The following is a 15,424-nucleotide window of genomic DNA, read 5'->3' as shown; positions in this document are numbered from 1 at the left end:
ATAATAAATCTTAATATATATATATATATATATATATATATAAATAATGACAATAATAATAACTATTACATTAAAAAAATATTACAAAATATTTAATTTATTTATTTTATTAATTTTTATTTTATTATATAACATTAATATAATATAGAAAATATTACTGATATAATACATTAAAACATTATATATATATATATATATATATATTATAAATTGATAAATTAATTAATAATTTAATTTTTTTATTTATATTTTTTTAAATATTTATCAATTATTGAATTTTGAATGTATATTAACAACTATATTTTTTAAGAAAAATTATTTATATCTATATCTAATTCATGAAAAATAATTATTTAAAATTTGACATATTTAATTTTAAATATATTGTTGTGTGCTGTGTATATGGTATGTAAAAAAAATTTATATGTACTTTACTAAAAATATTTATAATAATAAAAATAAAATACATATTAAGTTACAAAAAGCATATAATATTATATACAGTTTATTTAAAATTATATTATTTATATTATTTACTATATGGTCCTATTAGATATATATATTATATATGAAATTTTTTATTTTATTTTTCTATTTTTTTTATAAAATTTTATTTTTGAATAAAATATAATTTATATTTAAAGAATTTTTATTTATTATAAAGAAAAATAATTAAACATAATATATTAATATAATAATTAAATAGTAATAATAATAAAATTAAGAATATAAAAATTATATTAATAAAATATTATTATTTCATTTTTTAATTTTATTTCGTTCAATTTTGATTGCGTCTTATTCTCGTTCAAAGATTTAATCACTCTTCAACTTATTTAAATATAATAAATATGATAACTTATTATTAAATAAATTTATTATTTAAAAAGTGTAATCGTGTATAAATATTTTTAATTTTTAATATAATATAATTTCTATTTATTATAATTATAAATAAAAAAATTATAACATAATATATTAATTTAATATAAAAAAATTAAAAATATATTATTAAATAATTTTATTATTTAAATATATTTTGACAACTGTATTTTTAAATTATATATATATAGGTTGGCCTTTCAAGTTTAAAAAATTTTAAAAATAGCTTAGGCCAACCTTATTTACTTAAAAAGGCTTTAAAAAAATTTAAGCCTTATTTGTTTATTAAAATGACTAAGTTAAACTGTAAGGCCTTGTCAGACAGTCTGACCTGTTTCTATCCTTACGAAAAAGGAAGATAAAGAATATAAAATAGAAGAAAAATTGCCTTGAAGATAATTAACAAAATATATAAACAATAAATAAAGAGATGTTATAGTCTCTTAAGTAATATGGTTTTTGTTTTGTGGACTACCAGCTGGATTTATGGTAGTTACTAGTGATCTCATTCTCTATCAACAGGATCCGGTGGTTTAGAGAACTCTATTTTGTATAGAGAAATTATTATGAATATTTATCATGAATATCAAATTTTAAATAAATTAAACGTTTGTAAATATATAATTTTTAATTAATATTTATTTATATTTTAAATATATATTGAATGTTAAAATAAAATTGTTCAATGATTTATTAGTTGTCCAATGAATTATTTAAAAAGAACTTTTAATTGAATGATTAAATTGAAAAAAATTAATATTTATAAAAAAATTGATAAGTAAGAGTTACTAACCGAATAACTTTGATTCTCAATTTGGAGTGGGAAGGTTGTTTATAATTTTCGTATAAATGATTTTTCATATAAACTATTACAGAACAATTTTAGTCAATCAAAAAGATGTATAAATATATGAGATTCTTCTATTTTATTCATATAACAATAAAATTATTTTTCATAATCTTATTTTGTGACCGTTGTTAGATTATCATCGTTTAAATAAATATCATATACGCGTACAGAGAGGAAAAAATTTAATGACTTCTTACTCATAAGGATCCATTTTCGTCAACTGTTTTGTTTGTATGCAGAGTTTTCATGTTTCACACCACAATTAACAAAGAAAAAACTCAGATCAGTTTAAGCTCGAGATCATGCGCATGATCCATAAATCTTGCAATCTTTTATTTAGAAACCTCGATGACTCAAATGCTACCCTCGTTAACCATCTTAAAAAGCAAATAAAAAATGTGACATCCCACCTACTCACGCATTGAACGTCAATGAGTCAAATACCTTTTAACATTTTACTAAGATTGGGAAATGAGTTTAAGGGGAAAAATAACAAGAAAGAAAACATAAATGCTTTATTTTTAATAAATATTTTCATATATGAATATTAATTTTATATATTTTTTTATATACTAATACAATTGTCTTAATTTTAACTTCCAAAACACACAGGAAAAGGACTTAAAATGCTAATGTTTAAAAGCATATTATAAAAAATTATAAATATAATACAAAAATTATAACTAAAATAAACATAACTCATACTAATTCAAAAGTGAATCCAAACTTTTTCGATGTATGCCTGGCATAAATCACATTAATCAACTTTACTATGAAAGATGGTAATTTTCTCGTGATAAAAGATCGCTCAACATCCGAGGGAACTTGTCCTACATGTGAACGGCCACAAAACAATAGAACCTTTATGTTCATGAAACTTCTATATATTATATTTTCACTTCTTTATATTAGAGTTGAGCATGCAACTTTTTAATTTTCACAAAATGGCAGCTGTTTTGCTGTGGTTTTTATGTGCAACCACTCTCACTCTCAGTTCATGTATGGGATACAAACACATGGACCTTTGCAATGGGAAAGATGAACATGAACTTCTAGTATTTAAGCAAAGCATCAACGACCCCTTGAAGTGGCTCTCATCATGGTCCACTGAAGAAGATTGTTGCAATTGGATTGGTGTTCATTGTGACAGCATCACAGGTAGAGTCTCAAAGCTTGACCTTCGTTGTCCACTTGGTGATATTCAATGTTTAGAGGGTGAAATAAACTTTTCTTTATTGTTCAAACTCGAATTCCTAAGCTTCTTGGACTTGAGTTTTAATAACTTTAAGACTATTCATTTACCACCTATTCATTCTGTCAATTTCTCCAATCTCCTATATTTGGACTTGTCAATGAACTATAATCTCCACATGGAGAATCTTGGGTGGCTGTCATGTCTTTCATCTATAAAATATCTAAACCTGAGTGGTGTATTTCTCAAGAATGAAACACTTTGGCTTCAACAAATGACTATGCTCCCTTCACTCATGGAATTAAGGCTGAGTGGTTGTTCCCTCAGTGGTGACAATCTTTCTCTTGGGTATGTCAATTTTACTTCACTTGTAGTTCTTGATGTTTCCAACAACTCTTTCCACTCTAAGGTACCCAAGTGGCTATTTAATCTTCAACATTTGAGGTCTTTAATTTTGGGAAGCAATAGTCTAAAAGGACATATTCCCAAATGGATGGGTCAATACAAGCGTTTAGAGCAGCTTGATCTTTCTAACAATTTGTTGTCTGGTCCCATTCCTTCAACCTTTGGAAATCTATCATCATTGAAATCCCTGGATGTTAGTTTTAATTACTTGAATGGTAGTCTTCCAAGAGATATTTGGAAACTTTCCAAATTGGAGGTTTTATCCATTGGGTATAACTCCTTTTCAGGCATCATATCTGAGCTTAGTTTGACAAACCTTTCAAACTTGAAGTCATTAAGCCTTGACTCCTCTGATTTTATTTTTGATTTGGGGTCCCACTGCGCTTGAAAAGATTAGCATAAGCTATTGCAAAGTAGGTCCTAAGTTTCCTTCATGGCTTTATTCACAAAGATCTCTTTCTTATCTTGACATTTCAAGTTCAGGGCTTTCATTCAATGTCCATGAGGATTTAAATTTCTGGAGCTTTGTTGCACAAATTGACAATGTATTTTTATCCCACAATTCAATTAGTGGGGACATATCTACCACATTGATCAACAACACACAACTTGATCTAAAATGGAATAACTTCAGTGGCAAGTTACCCCATTTGTCTCCTAAAGTTATCTTCTTTGACATAGCTAACAACAGCTTCTCAGGACCCATTTTTCCATTCCTATGTCAAAGCATGGCAAGGGAACATCACTTAGCTGTTTTGGACATGTCACACAATCTTTTATCTGGAGAGTTACCAAACTGTTGGATGAAGTGGCAATCTTTGATCCATGTGAATTTAGGGAGCAATGATCTATATGGTAAAATTCCTGATTCTATTGGCTCGTTGACCCAACTTCAAACCTTGCGAGTTCGCAATAATAGTCTGTTTGGAAATATACCAGCTTCACTCAAAAGTTGCAAAAGCTTGTGGTACCTTGATTTGGGGTTGAATGAGTTCACAGGGAATATACCAACTTGGTTCACACACTTGAGTATGGCCATCTTGTTAAGATCAAATAAATTCAATGGTATTATCCCATTACAAATATGTGAACTTTCAAGTCTCCTAGTACTTGACCTTGCAAATAATAAACTTTCAGGACCAATACCAAAGTGTTTATATAACATTACAACAATGGTTACAAACACTGTTGATGAAGGCTTGTTTATGTCTTACTTTCGTAATTGGTTTTTGGTTCCAATTTCTGTGAGATCAGACCTAGAGGATTTACCCTTGTTTATGAAAGGCCAAGAATTGAACTATTGGCATGCTTTGAAATTTGTGCACAGTGTTGACCTCTCTAATAATGACCTTTCTGGACCAATCCCTTTAGAATTGGTTTGTCTCGGTGCTTTGCAGTCTTTAAATTTGTCACATAATCGTTTGGAGGGAAATATTCCAAGTGGGATTGGAAACATGAAGCTTTTGGAGTCTCTAGACCTTTCAGGAAACCAACTTTCAGGTGAAGTTCCACAAAGCATGTCAAATTTGTCATTTCTAAGTTTCTTGAACCTGTCTTACAATCATTTCATTGGAAAAATTCCTCTGGGCACCCAACTTCAGAGTTTTGATGCATTTAGTTACATTGGCAATCCACAACTTTGTGGTGATCCTCTTCCAAATAAGTGCACTCAAGAAGGGACACCTTATTATGGCTTAAAATCAATGGAAGACAAGGATGATGATGATTTTACATCTTGGTTTGAAATGGGCATGGGAATTGGATTTGCTTCAGCATTTTGGGGCGTTTTAGGCATCCTCTTCTTTGTTAGGAGATGGAGGGATTCGTATTTCCGAGGCCTTGATAATCTTTATTTGAAAGTAAAGAGGATATGTTAAATGCAAGACAGATTTTGCTTTTACCCAGGTATATATTGCTGTACTGGACTTGCATATTCTTGAACTGTTACATTTGAATTTATATTCATGTTTAGTAATGTGTGTTTTGGTAATTGATACTTAAGAAAGTGACATCAAATTAATTCTTAGGTTTTATTCTTGTTAGTAAGTTAGTTCTTGAAGAAGATGATATTGAAGCCATTGATTATTATCCGTAGGAATAACTTGAAGTTGCTAGTCAATTGCCATATCCCAGTTCTAATATTTAAAATTAGTTTATCGAATTAATATGAGAAAAAAAAAGTATTGATAGATTAAGTTTCTAAGTTTGATAAGTTGGATTAGGTTATGTTGTGCTTGCATTTCACATTTGTTTATGAAATGATACTTGACAAATACTAATGCTTTTCATGAATATGAATTAACTTTACATAGTTAATTATAAGAAGTTAATTTCAGTATCACTCATTTTTTTTGTATATTTGGAAGTATAATTTTGATGGAGAATGAAAAGGAGAATATTTTCTTTTAAAAAAAAATACTGCAAATCATATCACATTTTATAGATATAAATAAAATATTAGAACAATAAATTTATGTTAATCTATTATTTTATGTTTAAAAAAGATTTATCAAAATAGAGAATATTTTTTGAAAAATATGTTATTTTTAAAATTTTTTTACTTTCAAAATCCAACTCTCAAACCTGTTTTAAAGTTAATGACAAGATGAAATTATATGAGATAAGGATAAATTAAATCAAGGAGAGATTAAAATAAATTACAAAACAAATTATAAAATTAGATACGATAACAAGTAACAACAATAATAATTAAAGATTCTTTACCAGCGAAAACAAATTTTCATCTGTTAATAATTTTTTTAATTATAATCGGATAAATTTTTAGAGAAACTCTAATAAAATATAGAATAAAAAATTTATTTCATAAATTAAAAATAACTTATATTTTTCTATTTTTTAAAAATTTAAATAAATTTTTCATTTAATTTTTCTAAAACTTGAAAGATAAATTATTTTTAATTTATGAAAAAATTATTTATTTATTATATTAAGCTTTTTCTTGTATAAGGATTTTTCTAAAAATTTACCTAAATTGGATTATATCAAATTAAGTGTAAAATTATTAGTTCTGTAATTGCTTTAAATTTACTTAAGACTCAGAATATTTTAACTAATGTAGTTAAAGAGTAAAAAGCTTATGAATAGGTATTATTTGAAAGAGCTTACAAAAAGTTGATAAAATTTATTTATTTTAATTAAATTTAATAATTGCTAAGTGTAGTTTGTTAAAATATTTTTGTTTTAACTTTATTTTAATAATTTCTTTTATCAAAATTATGTTATAAACTTTACTGTTATGAAATTTTTTGAATAAATGTTTACTAAACTATTTATCAAAATGCACCTTATATATGTTTTTCTTTTGTCTTAATTAAATATATCACAAGTATTCTTTTTATCTCTTAATTTAGAATAATTTTTATTAATATCAGTCGTTAAGCAAATCATTTAAAAATGATAATTTTTTTAAAAATAAAATATTTATTACACGAGTATTCTATATATCATATTTTAAAATTTATAAATAATAATATTTATAAATAATAAACTCTCATATAAGTCTAATTTTTAAAGAAATTTTAAACATACTGATGATAAATAAAATGTAATATTATTAAATTGTGAATATCTTTATAGCATTAATAAAATATTTTTATAATTAAATTTAATTAAAATATATAAATTAATTTATGTAAAATTGACTATACCTATTTATTACTTTATATATTTGCAACAAAATTTATGATTATTAAGCTTTAGAATACTTAAAAGTCACATATAATATTTGTAACATGAATGATTAAAATGGATAATAGTACATGCTAAAAATAGAACAATAAATTAACCATAAATTACATTTAATAAAAATTTATCAAAACTGATTACAACATTTTATACATTTTAAAAATTTAAATAATAATTGATTCATAATTATTACATCTGAAGTATATTTAAGGAAAATTTATTAGAATTAATTATATATAAAATTTTTACGTAAATAGCTATAACGGAAATAAAAAATTGACAATAAATTGTATTTAATAAAAAAATATTAAAATTGATTACATATAAAAATTAGAAAAGCTCACCATAAATTTTAAAAATGAAAAAAATATTACTTAAAATTGTACAAAAATAGCCTCACAAAAAATAAACAAACTAGTTACTATTTTATTAAAAATAAAATCATATAATTTATTTTAAGTCTTATTTAAATTTAAATGATATTGACTTAAATAATTTTATTAATTATTTTAATATATTTAGTATTTGAAAGTGTGTATTAAAAATTAAAATATATTTGAAATAAAAAAACTACACACACTCATAAAATCATAGTTTTGTATTGTATATTATTAAATTATTTTTGATAAAAAGACAAATAACGTCTAATACAGATAAAAATATAATATTTATTAAATTAATTTTGTATCTTCTAATATATTACCAAACATGTCTTTATCTCCACCTATATAAGTAATTTCTACATAATTTTTTAAAATTTGCCAATAATTCTTCATATTATATTACTTTGTATTTGTATATTACAATTATGTAAATTCTCAAAAGTCATTTGTTCAAACAAAATAAAAAAAAAAAAAAATATATATATATATATATATATATAAATAAGCTCGTATATTTTATTTTGTTGCAAGAAATTATATAAAAGTATTTTTTATTTATTAAATAAATATAAAATTACATTATTTTTAAGTGGTATCATATATTATATATATTTTTATCTTATTAAATTTCTGTTAAGTATGTATTATAGGTAATGTTTTTATTTCTACATTAAGATCAATAAAGATTTTTGTGAATATTGATATTATAAAATATTACTCATTTTATAGACTCATTCAAATATAGAAATTATATTAGTTTTTCTTTTTATGATAATTATTGATAATACTTTCATTTATCTTTTTCTAACTAAATTTTTAATCATATATTGTCACTTTAATATTGAGATTTAAATTATGCACATACTATTGAAAATATTGATATTATAAGATTTGTGATTTTTTTTAAGTATGAGAATTTCAAAAAATTATGTAAAATTTTGATCATGGTAAAATAAAATAGTGATATGGTAATTTAAATTAATTTATTAGTATTTTTTTCTTATTCATCCTTTAACTAAAATTAATTTTTAATTAAATTTCAAGAGTGGTGTTATTTGTTTTTAAATGATAGATTAGTGGTTAGAAATTTAAAATTATTAAATTGAAAGTAATTAATTATAATAATTGTTAGATTTGTATATTTAATATTTTTATTTTATAATAAATAAATAAATAAATAAATAAATTATAATATTTTAAATCTAACTTAAATTTGAATATTATATTTACTTTTTATATATAATTTGTTTTAAAAATGAATCAGAACTCTACAACTTTTTAATATTTCCTTCATATTATAAAAGACTCAAAGGATCGCAAGAACAATGATTGTAAAATTGTAAAATGTGTGATTATAAGACGTGAGTCATAACAAATTGATTGATGTAATTATAATACATATATTGTAATACATCAACGTGTGTAGTTATAATACTTGTATCGCGATGCATCGATTGATATAAATATAACGCACGTATTATGACACATTGATCTATGTAAGAATATATGAAATGACATAGTCTTAATGCATATATGCTGAAATATCAATGATTTAATGTTATAATATTTGATCTATTGTAAATTTCTTAGTATAATATATGAGCTAACATTATTTTAGTGTATATTATATTTAATGATGTTTCTGTATGATTTGTTTATTTGTAAAATAAAAGATTTAGTGAGATGGAGAATACTTATTTTTACAAATTATTTTTCAGAAAGTGAAATTAAACAAATAAAAAAAAAATTGATTCGATTTAAAATCATATTCTTAGTGAGATTGTAAGAAAGAATTACTTTGTTAAGGTTTAAATGAATTTCAAAGATAGTAATAATTTTAATTAAGTTTTCATTTAAAATTGACAAGAATATGTAATCATTTTTATATTATTTATTATGAATGTATAATGTTTTGATAAGTTTTATTGTAATTAATGATTTAAAATACATATGTAATATTTGTTAGTTAGTTATTTTAATTGTAATTTACATTTATTTTTGTATAGAAATTTATTCTGCTAAAAGGCAATATTATCTATGTTTTAAGCTTATACGTATGTTATACGAAATAAGTAAATTATCAAGATAAAAATTTTAGTTTTTACTCTATTTATAAATTTAAAATTTTGAAACTATTTCTTATAATATTTTTGAAACTTTTAATTTTTGTTATAAATTAAATAAAAGAACTGTGAGTTTTACTTATTTTAAAATTCTTTAAGCCATAAATATAAAGAAATATACTTTACTTTTCCTCCTTCTTATAAATTATTATCTATATTAAATGAAAAATTAAAAATGTTACACGAATTAATTTTTAAAATATTATAAAAATATTTTTTCTAATACTTTCAATATTAATACTTCAAATTATATTTATTTATTAATATTTTATATTCTAACTATGTTGTTATTGAAAATTTTTATATTATAATTGGATTTTAAATGCTTTTAATTTTTTTTTTGAAGTATTCAATGTTATAGACTCACAATTTATTCTCAAATTATAAATTAAATTATATATAAAATAAAAATTAAAATAAATATATTTTTGTATTGATATAATTATTTATAATATCATATTTTAAAAATTAATACTTATTTAAATTTTTTAAAAAAATAAAATTAAAATCTCTAATTATTAATATACTTTTAATTACTATAAGTCAAGTTTAAATAAGTAATTTTACAATTATAAATTAATAATTGTATATATAATTTTTTAAATAAATTTATTTTAATATTTGTTTCACTTGATAAATAAAAACTATATTGGATCTTACTTTAGTATAATACTAAACCTCATTATTTGTGAAAAAATATTTTTTGTTATATTTTTATTTTAAAATATTTAATGACAATAATAATAAATAAATTTACATTAATTATATTAAAAAATAATTAAATGATTTACTGTTTAATTTCATTTTTACAATTCTTTTAATTTAATTTTAAAAAAGTATTTTTTATGTTTATATTAATGAAAAGAATAAATTTTTTTAATTTTGAAGACAATGAAAAATATATAAAATATACCAAAAAAATTCTATACAAGAAAGTATTTATCGTATTTTTTAATATGATTATATTTAATATTATTTAATATAATAAAATTTTATTATTACATATTTTTTATTTTAAATTATAAATTTTTTTAAAATAAAATAATTTCATAAAAATATAAAAAAATATTGGTATGCATAAATATATTTATTAATTTTTAATTAAATTTATGATTATTAAGATTTAGAATATTTAAAGTTACATATAAATCAAGTTTAATTATTCTATATTATATATATATTATTTTAAAAAATAATTATTTTTTTATATTTTTTATCTTTCTATTTTATTAAAAATAATTATTTTTAGATTAAATTAACTAATAAAAATATAAATATATTTGTGCAAATTTTACAACACACAAATATATTTATTAGTATAAAAATAAGAAGATAAATGAAAAATTCGTAATATTTAATATATGTGATTGGATATTGTAAAAAAAATATTTTAATAATATAATTAACTATTTGATATATATATATATATATATATATATATATATATATATATATAGCAATAAGATCTGTGTGTGTTAAGGGTAGTAATGCTGATTTGACGATACTGTATTCAAAAGAAAAGTAAGAACGTAAGAAGCTGGTGGCTATGGTAAAGACATTTAAAAAAAAAATCCACAAATAACCAGATCTAGAAGAAAAAGGTATAAAAGATCTAACAATATATATTTTTATGGAACTAAACGAGGGTGATGAAACAGAGATTTATATTTATAATGTCTAAACTTCTTCGCTCCTTCTCTCGAATTTCTCTTTACTCAGGTTCTAACTCTTCCTCCTCTTCAACCAAAAAACCTCCTCTTTAATGATCAAGAGAAACAGTCTCCTAAAATTACCCCAAAACATAACCTCTTTGACGAAGAATTTCGCTTCGAAGAGATTAATCAAAGCATGGATGACTGGACCAATCCAGAAATTATTCAGGATACATTATATGTTCCTGAAGAACAAACAAAAAGAAACAGTTCTGATTACATCATCAAGATTGTAGAAAATAACATTCCCCTAGGTCAAGACATAGGAGAAGAATTTCACCTATTGTCAAAAAATTTGATTAATGATCATAAAAGAAAATACAAATACCTTCATATAGGATATGTTCAAATTGCTATTAAACTGCTTATAGACATAGGCATAAATGTCGTTGTCTTAATGTGTCTCAAAGATGCTCGTCACAATAAGTTCGAAGACTCTTTTATAGGAATAGTAGAAACCAGTTTAGGTCAAGGACCAATCTATTTTAACTGTTTTCCTAACAAGACAGTGAGTCTCATAGATGTTAATATTCTAGACTCTCTCTTTCTCAACATTTGCTTTCATGGTTTAGACATGAAAGAGGGATTTATTCCCGCAACTCTTATCTATAGGATCCAGTACAAGGTCATGAATTCTTGTGCATCTAGAGTCCTTTTCAAACGCCAGAAAAGTGAGACTACTCTGTTTATCACTGATATGACAAAGGCTAATGTCTCTCTTCCTAGAATCATCAAATGGAATGAAGTTACTCTCCCTAAAAAATAGGTTATGGATAAGGCTACACCATGCATCCCTAGACCTGCTCCTCAAATTCAAGACATTTATCAGGATAATTCTGGAAAAGTCAAAATAATCTTCGATAGGAGAAACTCTTTCTCCTCTAGGATTGATGCTTTCAGCAGACAGTCCAATTTTGCATATGTAAGGAGATCATTCTCTTCCAAATTCCAAACCTTTAGATCTGAGATACCTAGATCTGTTGCACATGATCTTTCTCATATAAACCTACAAGGTTTATATACCTTTTATAGAATCCCTAGAACTGTTTATCAAACTTCTGATAAAGAGGATGAAAATCAGAGTATTCAATCTCCAACTTATTCCTCCCTTAATGAGTCTTATGATATTGTCTCATAAGTTTATTATAGATAAGGAAACACTTAGGAAATATTTCTATTCTGAGAATTGGAAACCTCAAAGAAATTTGGGAGAAGGTGCGAAGAAGTTTAGACATCATAAATATAAACCTTTGGTTCATCACCCTCATTTGGTTCCATAAAAACATATACTGTTAGATCTTTTATAACTTTTTCTTCTAGATCTGGTTATTTATGGACTTTTTTTTTTTAAATGTTTTCACCATAGCCACCGGCTTCTTATGTTCTTACTTTTCTTTTGAATACTAAATCAGCCTTACTGCCCTTAACACACACGAGTCTTACTGTTGCAGCCCTATTCAAAAGAAACTAAGAACTACTGTATGCTTCTAGTAATGATATTTTAAGAAAATTTAAACTGTACATCATAAACTTTGATATCCCACACACACTAAGAACTGCTGTGTGCTTCTAGTAATGATATTTTAAGAAAATTTAAATTGTACATCATAGGCTCTGATATCTCCCCCCACCCCCCACATACACACACACACACACACACACACACATATATATATATATATATATATATATATATATTACATAATATAATAATTATGATAAATACATATTTTTGTATTAATATAATTATTTATGATATCATATACTTAAAATTAATGTTTATTTAAAGGTTTAAAAAATTAAGTTAAAATTATTAATTATTCATATACTTTTAATTATTATAAGTTTAAACTTTAAATATGTAATTGAAAAATAAAAAATAAATATTTTTATATATAATTTATTAAATAAATTTATATAATAATTTTTGTTTCAATTTACTTAAAAAATAAAAATTAGACTTCATTCAAATAGATATTATTTTAGTATAATACTAAATTTTATTGTTTATTAAAAATCATTTTTTTGTTATATTTTTATTCATTAGTGTATATTTTTTTATGTATTTTTATTTTCATTTAAAAATATTTAATAACAATAATAATATAATAAATTTACATTACTTATTTTTAAAATAAATAATTTTTTTTACTATTTAGTTTCACTTTTACGATTCTTTCAATTTATTTTTAAAAAAATTATTTTTTATTTTTACATTAATTAAAAGAATAAAATAATAATTATTAAAGACAATAAAAATATAAAAATATAAAAAATAAAAAATTATATAAAATAAACTATTTATCATATTTATTAATATAATTATATTTGATATTAGTCAGTATAATAAAATTTTACTATTACATATTATTTATATTTAAATTATTTTTTATTTTCAAATAACATAACTATGACCTCTTATATTAATTTACATAATAATCACACAAATTAGTGTAAAACTTTCATTAAATAATGACTATAAATAAATATATATACTATAAAAACATCTTAAAAATATAGATTTATCAGAGTTAATAAACTAAATTACTAATTTTGTCTTATAACTTTAATGAAATATTTATTGTATTTTTATATTTGTCTATAATAAAGAGAGTCGATGAAAACTTAAATTAAAATTAATAAAGATAAAAATTTTATATAAAAATGTTTTTTAAAAAAAATAAGAAAACAACTAACTTTAACTATTTTTATTATTTTAAATTAAAGTACTTAATAAAAAGAATCAATGGAAGCAATATAGATATTTTTTATAGTTTTTAATTCAAGCCTAAAGACTTTAGGCTAAAGCCCACCCCTATGAAGCCCTAAAATAATCCATTCAACTTTGACCATAATTTTGTTAAAAAAAATATAGTAAGACCCTAAATTATTTATCAATAGTTAAATAACTAAAACTTTGTATGAGTAACATTCAAAATTACTTCAACTTTTTCATTAGATAGCTTCTTTATAAGAAAGTCTAATCTATTAATTATGTGTTTACAATATTATCAACCAATTCAAAGCATAAAACCTTTTTACAGTGATATAGTAATATTCTTACTATATCAAAAGGTATTCTTGAAAATGAGCAGTTAGTATCTTTTTAAACCTTACTAGAACATCAAAGAGAAAAAGAGAGCTAGAAAGAAAATTTTACTAATCACAGTAAATTGATATGCTTTCTATATATTTTGTAATGTGAGACTTTTGAGTTTGAACATTTTCTAGGCTTTTTTCTCTCCTATGCTTTTGGTTTTGTTTGCTCGTTGGGCTAGTTTTTATTTTAAAGATAAGAGTATGTATTATGACATTTTGGTTTTTTAAAATAGATATCTTGAATTTTACTACGTGTTCGTCATCATTTGAACTTGTCCTTTAGCAAAGTAATAAATTCAGTGACAATATCATTATAATAAAATCCATTTAATTTTATATGTTTATCAAACAATACTTAAAAAGGTTTGTTCTAATTTTATCTTAATGTATATGAACTATAAATTATATCATGAACTCTGTTGTAATGCTCCTTTTTTTAATATTTTTCTTTGTTATATACATAAATTTTGATAAAACTTAATTAAAATAGGTAACATCTTAGATAAATTAAAAACAGTTTATATTGATTTAAATATTAAAACAATAGAAGTTATCAAAATCTTAAGATTCTACTTATAAGTCTAATTCATAATAGAGATAGAAAATATAGTTTCACAATTTAAATTTAACATTAAGGTAAAACCTAAAATTTACATTTTAACAATTGGTTTACTTTAAATTACGTATGTATTACAAGTTTAACAAAATTATCTTTCAACATATTAAATTTTTAACTAAGGTGGATGTTGGATGTAAACTAAGATTGAGATAATTAACTACTAAATGTTACAAATATACTTCAAATTATTATTTACAAAAAATTTTATCAAACACTGTAAGTTTTAAAATTGGCATTAAATTATTTACATACCAATATCAATTTTTAATTAAGACTTAACCAAAATTATTACAACCTAAACATAATTTAAGTCCTAACAAAGCAAATTCTTCCTTTCAACACCACTAAGAACATGATCCTAGAACGAATTAATCTTCTTTTATTTCTTCATTTCAATTCCTAAAAAATAATTTGTAAGGATGAGTATTCACTGCCCTATTAAATCTTTAACTTT

At 22.3% G+C, this 15,424-nt stretch overlaps 2 protein-coding genes across 2 annotated transcripts; both read left to right on the top strand.

Moving 5' to 3' along the window:
• Positions 1-2,676: 2,676 nt before the first annotated feature.
• On the top strand, positions 2,677-3,717 carry LOC113850736 (receptor-like protein EIX2). Its single transcript, XM_027481288.1, has one exon. It carries the CDS (start codon positions 2,677-2,679, stop codon positions 3,715-3,717), a length of 1,041 nt encoding a protein of 346 aa, XP_027337089.1.
• A 340-nt stretch (positions 3,718-4,057) lies between these two features.
• Positions 4,058-5,206, top strand: LOC113850735 (receptor-like protein EIX2). The gene has a single exon (XM_027481286.1). It carries the CDS (start codon positions 4,058-4,060, stop codon positions 5,204-5,206), a length of 1,149 nt encoding a protein of 382 aa, XP_027337087.1.
• Positions 5,207-15,424: the final 10,218 nt, after the last annotated feature.

Source organism: Abrus precatorius, unplaced genomic scaffold (genome assembly GCF_003935025.1).
Source record: "Abrus precatorius isolate BTA unplaced genomic scaffold, Abrus_2018 Scaffold9, whole genome shotgun sequence".
In the NCBI taxonomy this organism is placed as follows: domain Eukaryota; kingdom Viridiplantae; phylum Streptophyta; class Magnoliopsida; order Fabales; family Fabaceae; genus Abrus; species Abrus precatorius.
Note: the sequence above shows the minus strand (reverse complement) of the source record. Positions and strands in the feature narration are given on the sequence as shown.